Consider the following 26394-nt stretch of genomic DNA (forward strand, 5'->3'; position numbering starts at 1 on the left):
CTGATCTACTTTCTACTCAGAATTGTGGTTTTTTTTTTTTTTTTTTTTTCTTTTCACATTGATAGATCTTTTTAATCTTTTTCCAGAATCATCAGAGTCAGCTGGAAATCTTCGATGAAAATGTTGCCCACATAAGTACTTGGCTATATCAGGCTGAAGCTCTTTTGGATGAGATTGAGAAAAAGTCAGCAAGCAAAAAGGAGGAAACTGTGAAGGTAGGAAATCTTGCATTTTAAGGGGGAAGCTGTCAAGTCAGTTTTGGATTCTAAATTAAATCAGTTCAGGTCTGCTGCCTGATTTGTTTTTTTTTTTGTTAATACTTTTTCCCTTTCCTGGTGTAACCATGTGCTTTTTCTTTCACTTAGCGTTTAACATCTGAATTAGATGATGTTAGTCTGAGAGTGGATCATGTGCGTGATCAGGCTATCATCCTAATGAATGGTCGAGGAGTGTCATGCCGTGAACTTGTTGAACCCAAGCTGGCAGAACTGAACCGTAACTTTGAGAAGGTCTCTCAGCACATCAAAAGTGCCAAGGTGAGGAGAGTGTCACAAAACATGCATTGGGTGAGGTGAAGAGAGTGTCACAAAACATGCATTGGGTGTCAAAACAATGACAGATACTTTGGGAAATAGATCTGTGTTAAAATGTCACTTACCTGCTTTTGATTCTCTGTTAAGTGTAGATATTTACAAAAGATTTTCTTGTACATTATTTTTTGTTGTTACTTTGCAGATGCTTGTTGGACAAGAACGACTGCCAGTCACGTCAGAGCCTCATGAAGTCAGAGTGGCTTTTCCAGACCTGGAAAAATTTGAGAGTGACTTGCAGAACATGTTAAAAGTTGTGGAAAAGCATCAGGAGTTGAGTGAGGGTGATGAAAAGGTTTGTGAGCAATGGAAGAATTAAATAACTGACTAAATCTGTTTTGTCCATGTTACGTTCACTCTGACTACCAGGGGGAATTCTGAGAAAGTCTTTTTAAGATAGGACTCAAAAATGAAGGGAATCACTAGATGTTTGAAAGATTCTGCAGTTTTCCTATACTTTTCGCATAGCTGCTCCTTCTTGGTTCATGCTTTAAGAGTAACTAGTGCTGTGTCAGTCTGTATTTTTATCATGGTTTTACATAATCTGTGCCAGGTAGTGAAATCTGATGTACATCTCTTTCCTCCCCTTCTATTCAAAGTGGCTGTTTACAAGGTTTGCTTACTGTGAAAGTAATATGGTGCAAAATGTTTTTTTTTTTTTCCCCTCCCTCTCCTCTTCTTTCTCCTTCCTCTCTTCTTCCCATCTAATTGTCTGAACTTAGCTGGATCAAGAAAGAGCTCACATTGAGGAGGTTTTACAGAGAGGAGGGCAGCTGTTACAGCAGCCTATGGAGGACAGTAAGAGAGAGAAGATCCGCATGCAGCTGTTGCTTCTGCAGACTAAGTACAACAACGTACAGGTATGATTATGATAATTATTACAGTTAGAGCACACTTTTGCTGTTTTCCCTTTGGTATCCGACTTACAATCTGGTTATAACTTTTTTTAGTGTGTAAGAGTCTCCGTGGAAGAGTTAAATGTGCATGCACACATATGACTCTGAATCTTTGCAATTCCAAAATATGAATTTTGTCATTACAGAGTTTTGGGATAGTGGTTTTGATGTTGAAGTCCTTTTTACAGCTTCACAGAGGGCCACCCTATGGATACATCCAGGGTGTAAATGTGTCTTTACACAGATGGGTGCAGGCAACTGGGCATTTGCTCCAGATGTCTTTGCTGGCCCTCTGGCAAGGATTTATCTCCACCACAGGGCTGTGTTAAGAGTAGCTCATAGATGCATGTACACAAACATATTCATGGAGTTCTCAAGTGGAAGTGACCCCAAATACCTCTCTGTTGCTGTAGTGGGTATTATCAGCAATTGCTGACTCTAGTATGTAGTGGTGCTTTCACATAAGTCGTATTAGAAATGCTTTTTGTGTAGGACAGAGGGAATCTATATTCTTATACTCCTTTCAGCTCACCTGAATATTAGAGTTGGTAAGATGAGGTATAGCTCAGATGAGGTGTAGCTCAAAGATAGAATAAGACTGTTAGGCAGGCTTTGATACAATCTGTGCAGATAAATAGAATGTGTCTATTTTTAAAAAATTAAGTGGCTTCTACTGTTGTATATTTTGGAATTTCTCTCATCAAATGAATTCCTCGGATAGTTTGTTTTTAAGATAAATAAGACCTATCCTGTTCATTACTTCCCTCTTCTCATACTGTTTTTCCCATTACATTGGATTGTAGGAGTGCAGGTCATTTCAAAGGAGGCAGGTGGTGGAACTCTCTCCAGTGTTTTCCCAGTACAAGAAGGACCATGACACTCTAATGAAGTGGCTGGATGAGACCGAGCCCCGTATGTCAGGGCTGCAAGGAATGGAAGATGAACAAAAACTGCAGGTAAATGAGACTTTTTTCCTTAGAGCAAACAGAGTGAAGGCTATGTATGAACTTTAGAGATATATTAGGGTTTATGGCTATTCTGTTGATAATTTCTTGGGAAGAAGTGTGTTCAAAATAACAGCATTCGTTTTTCAGTAGGAAATGATCTGCATATACCAGTTTGAGTTTCTACCTAGCAAACGTAGGTTCAAAATGCTCCAGCCATCAGGCCCAAGTCTTAGAGTGGTTAAATCAAGACAGTTTCTCTTGTCAGTCTTGCACACGGGGAATATGTTTATCTGTTTTTGATACCCTGATTAAAGTAGCTTGATTCAAAGTCAGGTTGGTGCAATTATGATAAAAGCCTGTTTAAGGCTTAAATTCGGTGCTTCTGCATGCAGTGGTAGCGATATTGTAACTACTCTGATGCTTCCTTTCACTGCTTCATGTGCTTGCGGAGTGAGAAATACCATCATGTGATTAATACTACTGTACACAGTGAAGATTAAAAAAATGACAAAGGTTGAAGAGTTTCTGATTAGAAGAGTTATGTATCACAGTGTGTGTGAGCGAGTCTTGACAAACAGTTTCACAACAGATTTAATAGGATGTCAGGGTCTGATAAAATTTACTTCCCCAAAAGCTGTATGACTTAGTTGCTGAGGGTACAGATACCTTCAGCGCTGTGTGTATTTTGTATTGTATTTTATTTGTCTTGCACAGTTGTATTTTATTCTGTCTTGCACACTTCAGAACACTGTGCCTGCATGGTAATTAATTTAATATTTTAGGCAATAACAGTGAGGAGCCTTGTGAAGCAGTAATTTCTTGGACAGGCTTGGGGGCTAGGCAATCTGTCAGGTACTTCAGTTTCTGCATATGAAGCTTTGTAATTAAAACCAATCAATCTCTTTTTGACTGCTCTGTAACTTTTTAACCCAGCACCAATTAACATGGAGGCAGGGGTAAAATGCTCTGGTTCCCTGTGAGACTCATACCATGAAATTGTAATGTGGTGCTCTTTATTCACAGCTGTAGTGCTGTGTGGCTCCAGCTGCCTGCGATTGCTGTCGAGTTGTGGCAGGCAGTCTGCTGTCCTTGGAAGGGTCCTGCCATCTTTGAAGTAAAGCAATATGATTCAGTTGTCTGTTTGACCAACAGCTGCTTTCTGAGTGAATCACTTGCCATCTTGAAAAGAGGAAAATGTGTACCTAGATGGTTTTTCCATGGTGGGAACAGTCCGGTTGTGCCGCAGACCGGCCCTCCTTGTCCCTGTTGGTTGACTGGTCTCCTCTAAGGAAGATCCTTTGCCTTCCATAAAGCCCTTGTATTTAGGGATATACTGCAGCTGATCCCTGGCACTTCTGGATAGAGGGAATTCTTGAATTACTGCATCTTGGTATCTCGGGGCTGAATGCAGAAGATCATGTACGTACAGATTGCAACAGCAATTGCAATAGATGATGGCTTGAGGAATGTTGTCTTTGCTCAGAATTAGTTAAATTACGTAACAATACCCTCACAGTTCTAGATGTAGTTCCTAGTCTGGCTGCATCAGCTGGGGTTTTAGAAAGGGACCAGAGCAGTTTTCATTATTGCTGTGAAACTGAAACTGTGGCTTTTCCTTCAGGTGTCTGTGCCACTAGCCTTCTGGTATTTGAGTGGTAAGCCAGCCTGCCTCAGGTGACCATGTTTTACTTTTGTGGTTTGTTTTCTCCTCTGCTTTACTAATTGATCTGGAACACTTGCCAGGAAGGATGTGCCCCGGGGCTGCTTCTTTTTATCCTTTATTTATTTATTTAATTTTAAGTAGGGACTATACAGTTTTTATAGGGAGTAATAGTGTTCTGAAGAAAGATCATCACTTCATGTGAACACGGTTGCTTCAGAATTCCCTTGGAGGTAACAGACTTGACTTGCTCTCAAGATTAGGAGGAATCCTAATATTAAAATTCCTTAAGAACACCCCTCTACTCCCAATTGTTACCATCTAACCTGTGCTTGGTCCCCTGCCTCTGTTAGTCAGTAAGGGATGATGAAGGTGGGGAAAGGGAAGCCCTGGATGTATCCACAGGGCCCCCAGACTACCAAATAACAAATTACAGTCCCTTTTGCTCATCTGAACTCACAGCTAAGAAGCATTAAATGAAATTCTGGCCCACCAGTGGACAGCTGGCTCAACACTTGACCTTGATGTAAAGAAGTTGCAGGCAGAAGAGGAAGAGAAACTACTATTTGGAACAGGGAAAGAAAGATTTCAGCAACCAAGCTAGGTAGAAGACTCCAATTAAGGCTTTATGTATACATTATTTACAGTTTTGTGAATGCGTATGGAGGGGAGAACTTACTTATAGTGCTTGAAGGCCATATCCATAAATTGATTTGCTGGAAGTAGCTGGATCATAAGTAATACTCATCATGTATATTTCTAGGGGTTATAGGGCTACAAGTATCTCTGAAATATTGGTAATCCTTCTGCATGTCAAGTATTTCTGAATAACCTTTGCTTTGCAATCCCCATGTGTTAGCTAGAAAAGTCCATGTTGGAAATTTGTAGGGATGCTGTGTATCACCTTAAGTTGCTTCTTTTCTAACCTTGCTTTAGTATTTATTTGAATTATTCTATTCTGGCTTAGCTGAGAATGAGGGGAAGGAAAAATTAAACCCTAGATTGCAGAGCTAATTAGTTGACTAAAGTTCCTGAGACAGTTTTCCACGTTTTAGAAAGCTGTTCTGAAGTGAAAATGATCGTTTTGCAGATGGTAAACAAATTTGCTGCTTCATGCACAATGCAGTTTTTCTTACAAACTGAAACAGACAAGTGTTATTCCTGTAATAAAGAAAACATGTTTGTTTGCCTATTGTGCTTTTTATAGGGGAAGTTCTGGATTACTTAAGTAGGAACCATTAGCTATGTTGTCCACAAATACGGTGTTTACTGACTTCATTAATTAAGTCAGAAGAACAAATAAAATGGTCGCAAGAGTTTTGCTTCAGCAAATCTTTCTCAGAAACTGGCTATGAAATATTTTGAGTGAGAGAAAGAAGGGGCAAGGATTGGTTAAGAAGTGGGCATTTTCTAATCAGAAGGGTATTTATTTGCAAAGAGAATAAGTAATGTGTGGTGGTCTGAGATAAGACTGGGTTAAACACTTTTGGTTAAAGCTTTTTTTTTTTTTTTTTTTTTACATAGTATTTTATGTCGATTTCTTGGGCAGTATTTTCCAAAATCTACTTTGGAAGCAAGTCAGAGTATCTCCTTAGGCTGAATCTTCGGTAGGTTTTGTTTCAAAATATATTTAAATGTGAAAGAGGACATCTGAAACAAAATATTAAACTGCGTGTTAAAATAGATGCTAAATATGTGAGGAAACATTTATTTGGCCACTGAATTAAAATTATTTTTAGCAGCTCTCATTCAGAGTCCTTGTTTATAGGATGTGCACTTATATTCCCCAATCTTCCCCAGTGCTATATTTTTCCTAGTTTATAAAGAGAGGGCAAATTTAATAAACATGTTCTCTAACCACCGAAATCAAACAGAAAAGAGCAGTTAAGACATCCAGTCAGATCTCCTCCTAAATAATCTTTGATTAACTTTTTATTTGTGTTTGCCTCAGAAAACAGTTTGCTTGTGTGGTTTGAAAAGAAAAAAAAAATGTGTCTGGGATTTAGGTGTTTGCACTGCATGAGACATAGTTGTGTCAAATTTCTGCTCCTGCAGTTTTTAATGCTTAGTGCTGTGATTTAGAAGCTGCCAGTCTGCGGTGCAAGGTAGAGAACAGCAGAACTCCTAAAACTCAGCTGTAGTTTACAACGCTTACATATGTTCACCCTTAGAAGGAGGGTTGTGAAAGAAGGAAACATCATCTTGGTGATGGGAGGCAGCTGGAAGAGATTAATAATGAGATGTGCTCTGCAGGAACAGCACCAGTAGGAGGAATTCAGCGCGGTGCAGAAGAGCAGCAACTTGGTGCCCTGGATGGGGCTAATGGGGAAGCAGAAAGTTTCAGCACTGTTAATATGTCAGCATCGTTAACAAGTGGAAAGCCACTTCACTGTATGCCACAGATGCTGTTCTAAATCTTGGGCAAGGCTTTTTTTTTTTTTTAATTATTATTATTTTCCCTAATGACACATGAAGCAATGTATGTGTAGGAAAATAATAAAGTAAGTCTAGTGATCTGTTCCTTTGGGTGAAGCTCAGTTTCTGGACTGTTGCCTGTGTGAGAACGAGACTTGTGGCGTGATGGAGATTTAGAGAAAATGCTTCGCGAAGGTGTTTTAGGCTGCTGCACTGTAGCAGGTATCCATGTGTTTGTTGAAACCATCGTGTCCCACGCTGCTGGGTAGAATAAACTTTCAATTGCATAGACCTTGTCTTCTTTCTGTGGAGGTGGGGCTGCTTCTTCCACAGAAGAATCATACCATTGACAAAGTCTTGGGCATTTGCTCCAAATTTCAGTGATGGAAGCTAGCAAAATATGTACAGCACCTCAAGAAAATAATGTTTGTTTGGGGAGCATCAGGAGCCAAAATGCTGGATTTGTAACTAAACCATATACATTAGTTTAGGGTTTTGGCTGTGCTGCCTGCTTGCATTAGTGTTACTAAATCAAAAGTAATGCTGGTTATTTTATGATGTTTGAGTTTGTCTGTAATACTTGATTTCAGTCGACTCAGCTTTATACTTATGTGCCTGGGCATCCTATTTCTTTGGTGTGCAATGAATGACTGAAAACACACCATGTTTAGTGATAAAGGTCTTGTGGAAATACATCCATGTCCCCAGTTTTGATACAGCAATGACTGTGTACTTTAGATAAATAAAATCCTTAGGAGCATTTAATGCATGAGAAGTCCTGAATGACAAATACTTTAACATACATTTCTGGCTGCAGTTCTTCTGCTTTTTAACTACGTATACCACATATGTCACTCAAATTAACTTGAGGTAACATTTGAAATGCTCAGCAACGTATGTAGGAGGAAAATGCAGACAGGTGTTCACAGCAACTTTATTAGTGGGGCTTACTGTTTTATCTGTTGGCAGCTGTGCTAACTGCCTGCATGTGTGTCCAGTCCAAAGTAATTGCAAAGTAAAATGCAGTGGCTGAAACCACCCTGAACATACGTTTAGTTTGTGCTTTCATACTCTTAAGCATATTCTAAGCCATTGCTCTTAGTAAATTGCACAGACATTTGAGTTCCTCTGTCTGTCTTGCTGATAATTCAATTTCATCAAGTACAGGATGGTGACTTAGAATTTGCTTGAATTCCTCAGTATTTGGAGGTGCGTTTGCTTTTTCGTCGCTGATTTTAAAGAACTGGGCTCTTTTCAAGGATGGTAGCAGAATTCTGTTGGAAAAGAAGCCTTTTCAGCAAGAAACTGTCTTCCATCATCGGAGTACCTGCTTCACACTCTGCTACCTTTGCTACATATGGCAGTGTACAGCTTCTTACAGCTGGCTTCCTCACACTTCAGATTCAGGGTATAATTTGTCATCCAAGGAAAAGCTGCATGAAATTACAGTTCTTGCTTTTTTTTTTTATCTGCTAACATGGTACTTGGCTAGGTAGCCTGGTCTAACAGCCAGAGTAGGTAACAGTTGCCAAGATTTTGAGGAGTTAATATTCATTTTGCAGTAATAAGTGGTACTGTGGTACTGGTAGAGCACTAATTTATTTTAAAATGGTTGGGAAATATTGATGCGGGTGCTTACTGAGAAGAATGTGGAGAGAAAATGAGTCTGCTTCAGTAAACTGGTAACTTACAGGAATCCTTGGCGATGAGGAAGGCAGATAGATGATGGCTTTTAATGGCAACTACATGTAGGTCCAATCAAGAAGTGTAGCTACTGGAGAGATGAGAATCAAGGTGAGAGAAACAACAGCAGTGCCCTTCCCCAGAGTTTTAATAAAGAATAATACAGCCTTACTGTGAAGCATGCTATTTACTGTTTTGTAACTTGTTTTTTGAATAAATAGAGAAAGTTCTCTGCAGGACTTGGAACTTCCTGAAAAGACAACTTTGCTAGAAAAGCCTTTGTTTTGTCTTTTAATTTAGAAAAATTTAATTGTGAATATAGTCTATTAATTTATGATTTTTTTTCATAATGTTTCTTTCTCTTTGAAATACAAAATGAACTTTCATCCTTCTAGGCAATCACTGTCCAGCAGAGGTTAAAAGGCCACTTTGCCACAGGGGTTAGGACCTTGCCATTTTCAGCTGAATACCTGGTTGAAATCAACAAAGTCTTGCTAGCTATGGCTGATGTTGAACTGCTGCTGAATGCACCTGAGCTAAACACTGGCGTCTATGAGGATTTTTCAACTCAGGAAGATGCACTGAAGGTATTGCATGTCTAAGCATTATATTCAGAGGGAAGGAGGAGAGAAGAGAGTATCAGCAGGAAAAAAATATCTTAGCAGCTGTATAGCTATATTTGTGTTTTTGCCAATTGTGTGCTGGATCAATATACACTGAGAATTACAGAATGAGACAGTTTTGTGTCTAGTTCTTGTTTCTGTGCAGAATGTAATATTTAAATGTACAGTGGAGAAGAGTGGAAGCTGTGGGGAAAAGTTGGGGGCAGGAAAAGGGTTTGACTTTTTAGGTTGGATAAACTGTCAAGTCTTTCATCATGTAGCCTGCATATTATATAGAGAAACACTGAAGCTGATTATAACAGCTATAGCTGTTCTTTGTCATGTAAAAACAATTTCTTACATGGGAAGTGTGAGAAAGGGAGGTTCTTTACTTTTTATGGAGCTATAAATGAGGCAGCAAGACAGCAGTACCTGCTCTGATGAGCAAGAACCAGTATGTGCTCAGTTTTAAGCTCCCGCTACTCCTCATTGCCAGCTAGTGGATTTACCTGTGTGATTAACAATGAGGAAGTATCTAAAAATTTGCTGTTCAAAAGGGGATGAAGAAAGTTTGCTTGAAAATATTGAATCCTGCTGTCAATATGTGAGTTAAGTACGCAGAAGTCTGAGTCCGCTAGTTAATTCTGAGCATGCAAAGGAGCATGGTGCAGAGATTTCCAGAGAAAACATCCACAGGACAATGGAATTGCACGTGATGTGGTGCAGCGGGGATGTACCTGTGTGGGTTAAGAAGCATAGTGGTGGGGTTCATGTGTCCTTATAGTTGAGGTAGTCAGGCTTTGCCTCTCACCTGAAGCTAGTTCAGCTGTTTCTGCAGCTATTACACGTCCTTTATAAGTTTTTCAGAATTTTTACACAGTCCACTTTTCCCACCTGTTATTCTTTTTGCTGTACTTTTTTTTTTTTTTACCTACCTTCTGGCGTCCCATGTGCTTTCCATATGTTTCCCTGATACCTTATTATTCCTGCTGATTAATTCTTGCTTAGCATGGTACTGTGATGAAGGAAACACACTGGCCGCTTTTGTTTTTTCCTGGACATGTTTGTACACAACCTGACACCATGTAATTCCTTTTTAAATAAAAGCAGCTGAATGAAAGGAAGAATAGCTTGCTAGCTCACTTACTAGCTTCCCATATGCTTTATGCTGAGCATTATTTTGAACATTTACCTTTTAATAGCCCAGGAACAGCAGAACATTTGGATTTCAAAGCTGTTTTGCTCCATGAGGCAGTCATGTTTTCTATTTGTTCTTTGTCTTCCTAAACAAATAGGGGAATGATGCCAGTCCAACTCTTTTGTTGATAAGGTTTTCTCTTCATTGTTTACTCTGCATGTTCCCTTAAGTATGACTGGGAGTGTTTATGTTAAGATGGGTTTAAAATACATCATTTAGGTGCAGGTCTCATCTGATTTTGAAATTTTGGTATATTCTAAAACCTTTTCAGAAGAAGCAAATAGCAGACAGACTACAGACTTTTTAGAAGTGTTGAAGTTTTAAATTAAAAAAAAAAAGTAAATTGCACTGTTTGCAAGGTTGGTTTGTCCTCTGAATGCAAAGGCAGTCTTACAACAGGGTCTGGTTTTAAGGTATATCCGTATCGTAGCTCACTGATATTTGATTTGCATTACTTTAACTTTTTCATTTAAATCTTAAAACTTTTATGTAGTTTTTGCCTTTGCAGTTCTGTGCATGTGAGAAATTACATGAAACAAAAACACATATCTTGTAGCCAATTTTTTATGTGGGGAAGGAATATGTACAGTGTCCTCATGATACAGATGTGGATTTGTTTAACAAGGTAGTTTTTTGAGAAGTATGGTATGTCCTTTTTCCTGAGGAAACGATTTAGCTGTGTAAAATATTCAATTGTCTTTATTTAAAAAAATAAATGAAGACATGCTTTAAAAGTTGTGATTGACAGTTAAGTTCAGTTGCTATAGCTGGTTTAATCTATGAACTGCTAACAGCCATGGTCTTATTGTAGGTACTCTTTTGAAACAGCATTTTGAAGAGGTTACTTTTGGGTACTTTTTTTTCCCCCTGCTGGAGTTGACTTTACTGATGGCTTGTGTTATTATTGTACTTGTAGAACGTAAAAGATACTTTGGATAAACTTGGGGATCAGATTGCAGTCATACATGAGAAGCAGCCTGATGTTATTCTGGAAGCATCTGGACCTGAGGCGATACAAATAGGAGATGCACTAACCCAGCTGAATGCGGAATGGGACAGAATTAATCGGATGTACAATGATCGGAAGTGGTAAGTCAAGGGTGTTTGGTGTTTGTGACCTAGTGGTAAATATTTTATCCTGGAACTTAAGTGTTGTACAAACATACTAGGACAATGAAGGTAAAGTTTGGGAATAATCAACTGCAGTATGTCAGTATTACAGATTAATTGCCAGAATTATTGAACATTGAAACAGTTACCATGCAAATAGTAGTTTGGGTATTTTTATAGAGATAATTTTTACTTAATAGTGTAGAATATTTTGTTCATAAAACATAAAGCTTTTGTAAGGGTATTGCAAAGAAAAGTTCCAGCAGCAAAACATTGAGTGAGAAATATTTTAACAAAGAATTCAAAGCTCATGGTCCTTTTGGAGGAGGGAGGGAACTTGCAAGGAAAGGTCTTTAAAATATAGCTTAGAATCATAGAATATCCTGAGTTGGAAGGGACCCACAAGGATCATTGAGTTCAGCTCCTGTGTATGATAGTTGCTAATATCTCGGTTGTAAATAGTCAAGGATGAAAGATTACTGTATTACACTGTTTTGTATTTGAGAGAACGAGAGTAAATGCTCAAGAAAAATGCTGCATTTCCTGTTTTCTTTCCACAAAAATATCAAATAACTGTGATATCATTTATCCCCAAAAGTGTGTATGTGTGGGAAATATAACTTAAACTTTAATTTATACAGAAGATATTCTAAACCAGAAAATGTCTTATCTGCAACATCTTTAAGTGTTCAAAAAAAAAACTCTATACCACCTTGTGACACTTGGAAAATGTGTGTCAGAAAGGCATAGACTGGCTCTGCAAGAGTTTTGAGCTGGAAGTAGTGGAGGTATGTGTTCAGGAATTTACCAATAAGCTGAAGATACAGCACAAACAGTAGTAGATACTGGGATTACTGCTATGCAAAAAACCTTTATGACTGAAAATGGTTATATGAAAGTTAAGATTAAATGCAAATTTTCATACTGGAGTTACATTTGCTTTTTAATGTTAATGTAAATAAGGTGATGGTTGATGCAGTTCTGCAGAGTACAATGTAATGTCGAGCCATCTTCACTTGTGTATTTTGAAGAGATGCTTTTAAGGAAGCAAGTGTCATGTAAGCTGCAGAGCACTGGCGTGTATGTAAGAGAACAAAATTGGTTGGTGTCATTATCTGAGCAGGGACTTCAGGAAGTTCTTGGCCACTGGATCAGTAAAGCATCAAGACTTCTAATGCATCAGTGTCATTTCACTGTGTTTTAATTTGAGAATAGTGTTGCCAGCTGGGTATCACTTTGGTTTCTTGCTGGCTGCCACTGGTCACCTGATACACTTGGAGACAAGTGCTCCAGAACCTGGTACCTGTCTATATTTAAATGCCTGCAGCTATTTTTGTTGCCTTCATAGGTACAAGGCACACTAGGCTTTAGTTATGCCTTTTGTCCCCTGTAACTTAATTTAACATTATTATCCTTTTGTAAGTATCAATAACATTTCATTTACTACTAAAGCTTCATTTCATTAAGTAGTCAGGGTTAACCAGAAACCTAATCTTCCCATTGAAGAAGGTAACTGTATCAAAGAGTAACTTCAGTGTTTTTGATTAGCTGGCAAAATACAACAAATCACTCCCTCAGTTGGTTCACTGAGTACAAATTAATCTTGAACTTCCTAACATTTGTAAAGCTTTGCATCTTAATGAGAATATTATTGGGCATGATTTTCATACAAAAGGGACTGCTAAAGCTAGAATGGTATGTAACTTCTTAAATAAATTTAAGTGCTACAATTTTAATGGGAGGATGTATTTTGATTAATGAAGACAGTTTTAGCATCGATGTTAAAACACTATTTTGGTATTAGTATTCCTAAACCTTTTCTGTTATTGAGAAGTTACTGTTTATTTTTTGTTGTTGTTGTTGTTTGTTTTATTTTAAACTAAAAGTCCTTGTTTTTTCCATTCTTGCCCTAAGTATAAGAAAGAAGACTAGAAAACTCCATCTCCTTAATAACCTCTGGCTTTTTCCTATTTCTGGGGTGCATGGAGATTTTGGCAGAATTAATAGAAACAGCATCTGAAGTCTTTTGCAAAAGACTGATTTAGTATTCAGAAGTGGTAATGATTTTGTGATTGAGTACCAGCTAAGTAGTTAAACCTTGTATAAAAGCTCAGATATAGCCAAACAAGTTTAATTCAACTGCATTTAGCAAGGCTTTTAAGGGCTCAACTAAATCCGATTGACTCCAGTTTAAGTTAAACACATGTAAAATAAAACGTGTGGTTTCTTTTTGTATGTGATTGTGTGTGTGTGTCTGTATATGTACAGACCTAACGACTCGTTGAGCTGTATGAAACAATGCTGGTTTGCTTGTTCTGCTGCTTCTGCCATAGGCTTTCCACCAGAGCTACAAGCGCTGGTAGTTTGGGAATGAGCTGTGGTTAGGAAGTAAGGCCTTCCCTTCGAGGAGGCTGGATGTAGCTAAATCTTGGTGCTGTAGTGACAGGACTTTGGGGCTTTAATCTTTCAGCTGAGGCAGTCTGTGTGGCGAAACAGCAGCAGGTGTGTCTGGCTCAAAACGGGAGCCAGAAACTTCAGCTGGGTGCGCAAAATGCTGTCGGAGCTGTAGGCAGGAAATGGAAACTGCAGGAGTTAAAGCTTTGTATCTTCAATGTTCTCCTTGTAAAATTTTAAAATTCTAGATTCTGGAAAAAGTCATGTGCGCCAAACTCCCCCAGAAATGTTCATTGTGAAGGAAGCCATTAAAGTATTCTTTTAAACTATCTCAAGTGCTTAGAATTTGAGGGGAGACCTCATCGCAGTCTACAACCTCCTCGCGAGGGGGAGTGGAGAGGCAGGTGACCTATTCTCTGTTATCACCAGTGATAGGACCCGCGGGAACGGTGTTAATCTGAGGCAAGGGAGGTTTAGGCTGGACATCAGGAAGAGGTTCTTCACCGTGAGGGTGGTCGCACGCTGGACCAGGCTCCCCAGTGAAGCAGTCACAGCACCAAGCCTGTCTGAATTTAAGAAGCGTTTGGACTGTGCACTTAGTCACATGGTCTGAACTTTTGGGTAGACCTGTGCGGTGCCAGGAGTTGGACTTGATGATCCTTATGGGTCCCTTCCAACTCGGGATGTTCTATGATTCTGTGAATATCTCTTCTCATTAAGTGTGAAATTAGATACAATCCTGAGACAATATGTTCAGTTAAAGCTTGTAAAATGTAGCTGAGAAGTTAAAGGAGAATGAGATTGGGGGTCAATCTACAGATTGGTCTAATGTATTGCGCTGAGGTATGCGTAAGTAGCTGAAGTGGTATAACTAGGAAATAGGGTCAGAAAAAATGATGTAGAGATTTTCTTAGGCTTTCTTCTTTATTAGAATAAGTCCGTGTGAAGAATGATAACAATAAAAAAAAAAGCCCTGTACGTACCAGGAAATACGGATAATCCTTGATAAAAACGAGATAACAATTTTGATGAAAATAATCTCATTAGAACTCTGGGATTGCTGAATTTAACTAGTGAAGAAAATAAATGCAACATAGCTCTTTCAAGCCTGATTTCAGATACATTTGTTGTTATACTGCTAAGTTCAGATTACATTTGTATCTACACAGTAACCCTGGAGTCTTTGCTGTTGAAATTGTTTAAGAAAAAAAGTAATGGGCTGCAGATGAGGTCTTTCCTCCCCTCACATCAGCAAGGACCCTCTGATTCTCAGGACACTTGGCCTCCTATGTCATTAAAGAAAGCTGTTTTTATTACTGGGGAATGGGATACTATCTAGTCTGCAAGAGTTGATGTAGGTCTCATGTTTTGTCTTGAGTCTCTTGAGACATCTGTCCTATTTGTTCTGTAATTGCTAACGTTTTGTTAGGGATCAATAAATTGAAAACGAGTCTCTCGCTATACCTTTCTGACATGGTTTTCTTATTTAATGTTCACGGACTGTTGTTTGTTGGTTTGTTAACATTGTAGACCTCTCACTTAATTAAAAACAACTTTCTGACTATAGCAATTCAGCCTTTTCCATACTTGAAAATGTTACCCTTTGAGTTAAGCCGCACATTAATTTGAGGCTGCAAATACGGTAATAATAGCAGAATGCATGGGAAATCGTTGGATTCAATTATAGGAGAACTACTTGTGCAGGTCTACTGGTAATACAGTCAGTTCTGTATAGTCAAAATCACCTTTCACTTATTAAATTCCAGGCACTAGCACTGCACAGTTTATAAATTAGAAAAAAAAAATGATCTGAGCGATTAATCATATTTCATGTTTCGTGCTGTCTGATATCCGAACTGCTTTATAATAAAGAAAAAAGGTTCTGCAGACCAATTTGTTGCAGCTAGTCAATCTTTATTTTTCTAAGTGATAGAAACAAAAGTTCACTTAGGACTGCCTTTTTTCCTTTAGCTGGGGGTTAATGACAGTTTGTGCTGTGGGCTTTTACCAGCTAATACTACGTCAGGGAGCCCTCAGTACTGGGACTTGATTATCCAAGCTATATGCTAGTCTTTCTGTTACGCAAGGCAAGTTGTATGGAATTCTTAAATATCACTAGAACGGAAATCTTATTTTTTTTTCCACTGAAACATTTGGATAATTTTTCAACACTTTGTTTTCAAACAGTTGCTTTGATAGAGCGATTGAAGCGTGGAGGCAGTTCCACTGTGATCTCAATGACCTCTCCCAGTGGATAACGGAAGCCGAAGGGTTATTAGCTGATGCCCATGGTCCAGATGGCAGCCTGGATCTGCAGACAGCTGGGCTGCATCAGCAGGTACGTACAATATGCCCAGAAACTGGGCAAGCTGGAAAATCTACATTTTTTTGTCTGAAACTGTAGTTTTCTATGTAGATGTCTACTGTTAAGACCGTGCAATTATGTAATTTTCAATTCCAGTTTAAAATGATTCATGGGGAAGATCAAGACTCCAGCTTATAGTATGATGACTCCTATTGTGGAAGGTTTTGAGATAATTTGATAATGCAAATGTTGGCATAATTTTTGTTGTTTCGTTACAGCTTTAAAATTATGTTAATCAGTTAAGAAATGCAGCACATTATTTCATTTACTTCCTACTCATAATTAAAGAAAAAAGAACCCAATTATGGTCAATTATAACTTACCAAATTATATATTTTTAAACTAATTAATTTTCAAGATCCTGCTTCATATAAGTAATCCAGAAAATTAGAAAATTTCAGTTATGGGTGCCATAGATTTGACTGTTTCAGACTTCAATTCTACAATTTAATTCCCTGACATTTCTCTGGATCCTCGTTATAGAAGAGCAGGCTTTTCTGTTTAACTAAACTACACCCTGTTAAATAAAGGGAAGAAAACATAAGTTTAAGAATCACATATTATTTTTATTTTGTGAGAAATGGCTATCCAAGTGTTATCCTAACGTACAGTTTGTATTTATCCTTGTTACTGCTTGGAGTTTTTTTCTAGGGCATTTCCTGTCTCTTTCTTGAATTACCTTTTTTCTATCCTAGCTGCAGAGATATTTGTACTAACAATGTAAGCTTTTTATGGTTGTTAAGGATATTTGAAGGTTTGATTCTGACAACTTCTGACTTCCTTCAGTTTCATGGATTTGTTGTCATGTCTGGGGAGCATAGATATAATTATCCTAGCTAAAATACCATTAAGTTATAGAAATAGTCATGGCCATGGCTTATGAGAAGAAGTGCTTAAAAAAATTCTCACCATCTGTTAGCAGTACTAGAAAGTGCTGTACATTAAAAGGAAAGGAATCAAAAGTGAGTGTGAATTCTGACACTGGATTAAATGAATTCTTGTGATCCTAAGTAGTATTCAGCAGCCTATTATGTATCATTACCTCTTTTTATGACGCTCATTAGAAAATTAAACCAGATTTAACAACAGACTTTTAATTACGTAAATCAACAGCATCCAATTTTAAGTGAGATGGCTTTAAGTGCCTGTTCCAGTAAAATAATACGTACCCAGGATTCATTCTGCATGTTATGAACCACAGATCAAAGTCGCTTCAGGTCAGTAATAAAATTCTGTGTCACTTTTATGCTTTTGACAGGAACTTGAAGAGGGAGTCAGCAGCCATCAGACCAGTGTTTCGGCATTGAACAGAACTGGGGAAGGGATCATACAGAAACTCTCTGCTACAGATGGGAGCTTCCTGCAGGAGAAGCTGGCAGGTCTGAATAGGCGCTGGAAAGCAATCACTGCGGAGGTCATGGATAGACAGCAGAGGTAATAAGTTAATCAGAAATTTGGATGTCTAACCAGATGCGATGAGGAGAATCTCATTTAGAAGACTCTAGGAGAGTAGGAGGGGTAGCGCATTCTATGGCATGCTGCCATTAATTTACATTTTCCTGACATTCAGACCTCTTTTTATTGTTTGATTTGAACCATCTCCTAGAACAGATTCCTCATAAATGCAGCTGCAATTTACTGCCTAGTAAGTCAGTGTTTAACACAACCCACCGAATGAAAACCACAGAAACTCTTAATATTTTCCTTTGTTTTCACAATCATTTCATTGCTAAGCCAGACAGTTTTTTTGGAAGGAACACACATCTAGTTTCTCTGGCTGAAGCTGAACTGTAAGTACATTGCCTTGATTTCTGCTTTTGCATTGTCAAAGATAGGCTAGTTAAAACAACTGAATTATGGAGTTCAAGAACAATACTACAAAACAAAAGCTTTAGGTTTGTGTTTACTACAGTTTAATTAAGCTGACTAGGTATATTCTGAACAAAATGAAGATCACTTGTGAAAAGAAGTCTTAAATTTCCTTCAGAAGATCGAAGTGCAAAGTTTTCTGAGATGAATACACACATTTTCAGTGTACCTGAGAATACAAGGTTCTCCCCTCAATTCTCAATGTTAAAGAAATCTATTGCGATAAATCCCTGGAACGGATAGTTATTTTTGGAGTTATTAATATGGTCATATAGATACATATTTTAATATTTTGTGATACATTGAAGAACAGAATAAGATTTTTTGTAATTATTTTAGTTTGAGAAGTTCTATTAAAGCTATGTGTGATTTAGGGATTTTTTTTCCCTTGGAAGGTCTAGGGACATTTCTGATATTTTCACAAACATTGGTCTTATTGTGGCTTTAAATGATTAGGCCTGAAAGTGTTGTCATTACTGTCACTCACGTTTAATGTTTGCTACAGACTTTTAAAAGTCCATTTTGTGACTTTGGAACTGAAATTTATCTATTCTTAAGGTGGTAGTATTATTTTGAAAGTATGTAGCATTTTAATGATGTGACTAGAATTAATTCTTTAAAGTTATCTGGCAACTGAAAAACACGCAACTGTTAATCAGATGCAGGAATGGCATGCCATGTTCACTGCAGAAGTGCAGGTGGATTTTTTGTTTTCATTTTTAAGGCTAAAAGGAGAGAATCAGCAGTTGATAGATTACAGAAAGAAGCTCGATGAGCTGCGTTGCTGGTTGGAAAATGCAGAGAATGCTCTGGACACGAGATTTACATTCAACCATGAAGAAAACTTGCGAGAAATACAGGTAAGATCCATTAGTGTCTGTGTGTATGCATGTGTGTTTGACTTACCCAAGCAAGGAGCATCTCAATAATGAAGTCAGGTCAAGTTGATAACTACGTTATCTAGCCAGATGATGGTGGCTGTTTCAGAAAATGAGAAATAAATATAAAACCGATACAATTATTAAGTGGAATTTTACTCAGGGTGATATCTACAAGTCTACTTAATCCTTGTGAAAACTTCAGCAAAAAGCCAATAGAAACCGTCAAGTTTCTAAGATGGGTGAGCATGCGCCATTGTCAGTTTACTGGGCAGCTTTAATACTTTGTGTTGCATGTTTAAGATTTTATTTAACCTGCTGTTTAGTCTTGTAAAGATTTTGGTCATTTTGTGTTACTTAGATGCATATGCGCATTTGTATTTTTCCTGTTTGTGTCTGGCTTTGACAGCAAAATAACTTCGGTTCTAGGATGGGTGAAAGAGAATGCTTCTGGAATCCTAGAAAGAATGGGAGGAATAGTCAGTCTCACAAACCTGCTTTACTCTTTTTTTTTTTTTTAATGAATAATATAAAAAAAAGTCTACTGCTAGATAAAATTGGGTGGAAAACCTTCAAATTACAACAAATGTGTATAAATGATGTAAATTAGTTGCTGTTGTTTGCCTAAACAAGTTCGGTCTTTTATATCAAATGAGTAGTGGCTAACTAGCTTTCATGAAAATTTATTTTTTTCTTGTGGTCCACCTTAACGTAGATGCCTGAAGTGAAAGGTAGAACTAGATTAAGGGGAGATGGGGGGGAAATTTGCTAGAGAAACACTGACAGTTACTAAGTGCCGTATTCAGCCCTACTACGGCAGGAACGTTGCATGGGATTACGGTTATGCATATTAAGGGAAGGTGAGTTCGCAGTAGAAAGCTACTGGTGAGATTACTGGGCTATTCAGGAGCATGAACTCCTCATATGTAAAGAAACTCGGAGAGCTCACCTTGTTTTGTCCAGTCAAATAAAGAACAATGAGAACAGACCCAGTGATGACAAGATAAAAAAAAAAAAAAGGGAGATGAGCTATTATTAAAAGGTACTATTGGGGAAGTGGAAATAACAGATGTTAACTGATCAGTCAGGAATAATTACAATATGGGAATGACAAGGAGATTTCTAAATAAAGGTTCTGAAACACCTAAGAGGTTATAGTATATGGAAGGGAAAAAAAATCAAAAAACACCCACTTTTAAAAAAAATAAACCCTTGAAAACTTAGTAAAGGCACTATATTGGAGTGGATAGGCGTAATGTATACTTGCTATTGTAATTTGTTTATTCCAGTGCTTAAAGACAAAATTTGTGATTTCTGCTCCACAGTGCTTTTGGTCTATGGGCAAATAATAGCATAATTATGTTAAAGTTCATGGGAAGTGCATCCAAGCATAACCTTCTTTTTGTAGGATCTATCCTGTACTTTCATCTTTAAAGAGAAAGATGACTTTGGGAAGTTGATCAAAATCAAATTGTAAGGTTATGTTTAGTTTTTAAATATCTTTAGAGTACATTTTGTTGAGAAGAAATTACCTTGTGATGGTAGTGATCTACCATGTACTTGTGTAACAGGAGTGGGCCCTTAGGTTTTATTTTTTTTAAACTATGGCAGGCAATAATTTTGGTTGACAACATGTAGCATTTTGGATACATGGTACATCCAGAGGTGATCAAACAGAAGCATCTTGTGAGATGAGAATCACTGTGTGTGATATGAGGCTGTGTAGGTACCTTGGCTATTATATTTGTAGCTTTATGGGTGTTTTCCAGTTAGCAAAAAGTGTTGATGTTTCAATAAAATTTCCAAACATAGCATAGAATCAAAAACAAACATAAAACACACTTTTTTGTCACACATTTCAAGGGAAAATTCTAAATATTGGAGTAAAAGGAAAACTTTTTTGCCTGTTACTGTTTAAGCATGTGTGTGTTTTGGCTTCAGTCCAAAACTCTTCTGTCCGTTTTAGGTCTTAAATGAAGAGATGGAAGTACAGGGAGACAAACTGGAATGGTTGAACAGAACTGAACCTGAAGTTATTCTGGATAAAAATGTCAGTCTTCAGGAGAAAAACAAACTTTCTGATAGCCTGCAGTCCCTCAATGTGAGATGGAATAAGGTATGCATTTCTTCGGCATTTTTACCTGAGGCTGAAAATACAGTGGTGTACTTAGGGTTTTGGTTTCACATGTATGTGTGACATGTAAAATGTCTTGGAAGCTGTGCATGTGTGTTGACGGAATGGTCTCCCAGGCGGGAATTCTTAATCCATGTCCATATCAAAACCCTTGTGGACATTTTTTCCATCAGAATAAGTTGGTTTAATTTAGTTTTTAATTAAGGGTGTTTTTTGTATTGACTTTCTTTCAAACAGCTGAGTTAAAAATATTTACAGTCATAGAATTATAGAATGGTTTGGTTTGGAACAGACCTTGAAGATGATCTAGTTCCAACTCCTCTGATCGGCAGGAATAGCAGTTAAAGTTGCCTAAAGCATGATCCAACTTGGCCTTAAATATTTCCAGGGATTGAGGCATCCATGACTTCTCTGGGCAACCTGTTCCAGTGCCTCACACTCTAGTAAAGAGTGTAAAGAATTTCTTTGTACTGTCTAATCTAAACCTAATTTTTTTTGTTTAAAACTGTTACCCCCTTGTCCTTTCACTATGCTCCCTGATAAAGAGTCTCTCCTCATCTTTTCTGTAGGCCACCTTTAAGTACTAGAAGGCTGCTGTAGGGTCTTCTCAGAGCCTTCTCTTCTCTAGGCTAAATAATGCCATCTATCTCAGCATCTCATTACAGAAGAGGTGTTCCAGCCCTCTGATTATCTTCATGGACCTCTTCGGACCCATTTGAACTGTTCCATGTCTCTCCTGTGCTGGGCGTCCCAGAGTTGGATGCGGTACTCCACTTCTTTTGTTGCAGCCCAGGATACAGTTGGCATTCTGGGCTGCTGGTGCAAACTCAGCTCAGGTTCAGTTTTCCCTCCACCAGTACCCCCAACTCCTTCTCCACAGGGCTTCCCTTAATCCACTCATTGCCCAGCCTGTATTCATGATTGGGATTGCCCCAGCCCAGGTGCAGACCTTGTACTTGGCCTTGTTGAACTTCATGAGGCTCACACAGGCCAACCTGTCAGAGTCCCTCTGGATGGCATCCCTTCCCTCCAGCATGTTGACTGTGCAACTCAACTTAGCGTCATCCACAAACTTGCTGACAGTGCGCTCAGTCCCACTGTCCATGTTGCTGACAAAGGTGTATTAAATAGTATCAATCCCAATACAGACCCCTGAGGGATACCACTCATCACTGGTTTTCACCTGGACATCAAGCCAGTGTCTGCAACTCTATGAACGTGGCCATCCAGCCAATTTCACTTGTTTGAGTCAAACACTAGCATTAGTTTGAAATTGAGAGTGTCACAATAAATCTTCACTTTATAGGAAAGTTGAATATTTGCAGCTGCTAAGAGGAAAACGAAGCTGAGGTAAAGCTCCTTGAGAAAATCCTCAGTTGAGTGTGTCTGGGATTCTTCTTGAAAATAGATGGTGTAAATTAAACACTGTAGTGAACTGAACCAATTTGATCTCACATACTGACCTAACAGAAGAAAAGAACTCATTGGTTAAAGAAAATTGGATTTTTTTTTTTCAAGTGGAGCTTGGAGAGCCAGGTGAAAAAAGGCATAGAATTATTTGGGATTTATAGTATGTATAAGGGAGGTAAGAATTTGCTGGGCTTTTGATATTTTTAAATTTTGTTTTTTAACCCAGCCAGACATGGAAAATAGGGGTTTTATTTTTTCCTTTGTATATTGCTTTTCAGTCACTCACTTCTAGAAACTGCAAGCCAATTTATTTTCACTACAATAGGGTTACTTTTTTTTGTTATTAATTACCTATTTCTCTACTTTTCTGTTGGTGATGACAGCAAAACATCATAATTCATTTGAAGTGTACTCAAATAATGAGTCATAGCTTTGTTACCTAGGCAGTAAAATCCACGCAAACGGTCTATCTAAAAACTTCATTTATTTCTCCAAGATTTAGGTAAGGCACTGGAAAACTTTGGAATAACAAACACACTGAGTACCTCTTGGCATTTTTATTTCTTTAAAGTTATATTCTGAAAAACTTCAATGAAATATGAAACATACTGTTGTAGCAAATGTGATATAGAACATTTTGTGTGTTGTAATACACAATTTTTTGTTATTAATATAGATTTTCCTTACTGTTTTTGTTCTCTCTGCTGGACTGTAGGTGTTCAGAGAAGTGCCTGACAGACTGAGAGAACTAGAGGCGTTTGTTGGGCAGACTCATCTTGTTTCACAGACGAAGCCTTCTGGTGAGTGACCGGTCCTTCTGTTTTGCTTAGTTGTTTTGAGTTTAATCCTTGGATGATTTTTTTTCTAACAGCAATCTAAAAAGGAAAACCTTCCTGTGAACTTAGGTGGAAATAAGAAATGTTACCCGTCACGTGGGCCTACCTTCATGTTAGTAGGAGAGATAGGAACCATCTGGGCAGTAAAAAAGGCACTCAGGTTTTGGGGGTGTTCTTTGTCGTTCCCCTAAATGTGTTGAAAGAATGGCTTAGTAAAACTTAAGTGTCCTCATCAGGAGCCAGTGTACTACATACAGGAAAAAAAAAGCCAAATTATCTCTGTTTGTGACAGATTGTTTTCCAGTAGATTTGTACATTGCGGTCATGCCTTTTAGTAACTGAGGCCCTATAGAAACTTTCCCTACAGCTAAGCACTTCTGTAATATCTCCTGCATCCAGATTTTCTGCAGTCCTATAAATGTAATTCTGCATCTTTTGGCTCAGTATGGGCACAGGTAGGTCTTTTCTCATCTACTATCAAGTTATTTTCCTGAACCCCATAAGGGAAGCTGTCGGAAAATGTGTTCTTGTGTTGGACACTAATACTGGCAATCTTTTCAAAAGCTATTGGAGGCAGATCAGCAGATACAGTGTAAACAAGATGCCCAGGTCTCCATTTTATAAAATCAGGTAAAAAGACAATCTTTGCCTGAAGAAAAAAAACAAAACATCTTGAACTTCAGTAAATTGTCTGTGTGTGTGTGTATACATACATACATACATATATATATATTTAATTCAGCAGCACCAAAAAAAGTTCAAGGAGGACAAGCAACTTTTATTTAAGACTTTCAAGACTCTGATTCAGCTTGTTTCCCTTTCATTCAGGCTATTTCTTAAGTAAAACTTCTGTCTTTGATTGAGGCAAGCGTGTAATATTTATGCTCCAGCTTGATTTAACTTGGTGTTTTGCTGGAGCTTATTTCTCCTTGCTTCTTTACAGTGTCAGGTTGAACATATAGAAAGGGTGGGGCTGAGCTAGGGGACATCTGTCCGTTTTTAGGACAGCTGTGTATTGCCAAGTCCATGGAGCATTTATTGTAGTAACTTGACATATTTGTGCTTAAGTGAATTCTGAGTCAAGAATGGGAAAACCTTTCTGCCACATAATACAAAAGTGAGGAAGACAATTTTAGACATTTACCATAAGTGAAATAATTGTTTTGTATGCTTAATAGACATCAATTCCCATTCACGTCGAAGAGGATTTAGCTTCACTCTGTTAGAGTTAATGGTGTTTTGCTTCTGCAAGTTTTCTTCTCATTTGTGTTGCGAGTGACTCATTTGAGTGACTCTCGGCATGCAATTAAATCGTAACTTCACAAAAAAATAAATAACATTGTGGTGACTTAGTTTCTTGTGGTTAGAAAGCCTCAAATACAAATTTTGCTATGCGTTTTTTGTAGATGCTGTTGCATATTCATAGAAACTACAAAAAAAAAAATCCTGAAATTGTACTTGTGGCCATTATTTTTTTCTTTAACAAAAACCCCAAACTCTGTTTCAGATGTCCAAAAGGTGGTGCTATTATCATCTTCAATGGAAATTCCTGTTCAGACTCAGCAGGGTTTGGAACTTTCTGCACCTGCTGATCTGGATAAAACTACAACAGAGCTGGCTGACTGGTTGGTATTGATTGACCAGATGCTCAAGTCAAACATAGTCACTGTGGGAAATGCTGAAGAGATCAGCCGGACTATTGCACGAATGAAAGTATGTGTTTTAGTGATGACTAGACACTTGTAATTTCTTTACTGAATGTACAGGCTAATAATTTTTTTAAAGAAACTGCAGTAAATGCTTAACCTGCAAATTATACTTTAAAAACTGTTGATATTACACTCCTCTCCTCTCTACCATTTCCTGTTAATTCCTTGCCTGCCTTTGTGAGCAAGATGTGAGGTAGACAGCACTACTATTTTTTTGAAGAACTCCTACAAATGTCATCTTTTTAGGAATGTTTGGATAACTACAACTTCCTGTGGGTATGCAGTGTAATTTGTAATTTTATAGAATAACATGATCATAGAATCATAGAATATCCCGAGTTGGAAGGGACCTGCAAGGATCATCGAGTGCAACTCCTGGCTCCGCACAGGTCTACCCAAAAATTCAGACCATATGACTAACAGCACAGTGCAAACGCTTCTTGAATTCTGACAGGCTTGGTGCCATGACTATGTCCCTGAGGAGCCTGTTTCAGTGCGCAACAACCCTCTCAGTGAGGAACCTCTTCCTGATATCCAGCCTGACCCACCCCTGTCACAGCTTGCCACCATTCCCTCAGGTCCTATCACTGGTCACTAAAGAGAACGGGTTGGCGCCTGCCCCTCCACTCCCCCTCATGAGGAATCTGTAGACAGCAATGAGGTCTCCCCTCAGCCTCCTCTTTTCCAGGCTGAACAGGCCAAGTGACCTCAGCCGCTCCTCATACGTCTTCCCCTCTAGGCCCTTCACCGTCTTCGTAGCCCTCCTCTCAATACTCTCCAACAGTTTCATGTCCTTTTTGTACTGTGGTGCCCAGAACTGCACACAGTACTTGAAGTGAGGCCACACCAGCGCAGAGTATGGCGGGACAATCACTTCCCTCGACTGACTAGCAATGCCGTGCTTGATGCACCCCAAGATACGGTTGGCCCTCCTGGCTGCCGGGGCACACTGCTGGCTCATATTCAACTTGCTGTCAACCACAACCCCGAGATCCCTCTCTGGGGGGGCTGCTCTCCAGCGTCTCGTCGCCCAGTCTATACGTATAGCTAGGGTTGCTGCGTCCCAGGTGCAGGACCCGGCACTTGCTTTTGTTAAACTTCACGCAGTTGGTGATTGCCCAGCTCTCCAATCTGTCCAGATCTCTCTGCAAGGCTTTTCCACCCTCAACAGAGTCAACAACTCCTCCAAGTTTAGTGTCAGCAAATTTGCTCAAAAAACCTTCTAGTCCTACATCCAAATCATTTATAAAAACATTGAAGAGGACTGGCCCTAAAATGGAGCCTTGAGGGACCCCACTAGTGACCGTCCACCAGCCAGATGTGGCCCCATTTACCACAACCCTTTGAGCCCTGCCCGTCAGCCAATTGCTCACCCATCGTATGATGTTTTTGTTCAGCTTTATGCTGGACATTTTGTCCAGTAGGATCCTGTGGGAAACCGTGTCAAAAGCTTTACTGAAACCCAGAAAGATCACATCAGCTGGTTTCCTTTGATTGACTAGGTGGGTGATCTGATCATAAAAGGAAATCGGGGTAGTCAAACAGGACCTACCCCTCATGAACCCATGTTGGCTGGGACCAATGACTGCATTGTCCCCAAGGTGCGCTCCAATAACTTCAAGGATAATCTCCATAATTTTACCAGGCACTGATGTGAGAGAGACTGACAGGCCTGTAGTTGCCAGGGTCTTTCTTGCC

General features: G+C 38.6%; 1 protein-coding gene across 6 annotated transcripts in view; it reads left to right on the forward strand.

Moving 5' to 3' along the window:
• UTRN (utrophin) overlaps positions 1-26394 on the forward strand; it is a 375635-nt gene that overhangs the window by 121558 nt on the left and 227683 nt on the right. For 5 of the 6 annotated variants that reach the window (XM_066994161.1, XM_066994162.1, XM_066994163.1 and 2 more), the window contains 13 exons: positions 87-215; positions 366-536; positions 736-885; positions 1313-1450; positions 2290-2442; positions 8587-8778; positions 10908-11080; positions 15683-15833; positions 17119-17294; positions 18454-18589; positions 20574-20723; positions 22867-22951; positions 24495-24700. In XM_066994161.1, coding sequence (XP_066850262.1) covers positions 87-215; positions 366-536; positions 736-885; positions 1313-1450; positions 2290-2442; positions 8587-8778; positions 10908-11080; positions 15683-15833; positions 17119-17294; positions 18454-18589; positions 20574-20723; positions 22867-22951; positions 24495-24700 — 2010 coding nt within the window. Of the gene's footprint in view, positions 1-86; positions 216-365; positions 537-735; positions 886-1312; positions 1451-2289; positions 2443-8275; positions 8303-8586; positions 8779-10907; positions 11081-15682; positions 15834-17118; positions 17295-18453; positions 18590-20573; positions 20724-22866; positions 22952-24494; positions 24701-26394 lie in introns of those variants that run through there. The other variant, XM_066994165.1, reaches the window with a different exon arrangement.

Source organism: Anser cygnoides, chromosome 3, assembly GCF_040182565.1.
Source record: "Anser cygnoides isolate HZ-2024a breed goose chromosome 3, Taihu_goose_T2T_genome, whole genome shotgun sequence".
Lineage (NCBI taxonomy): Eukaryota > Metazoa > Chordata > Aves > Anseriformes > Anatidae > Anser > Anser cygnoides.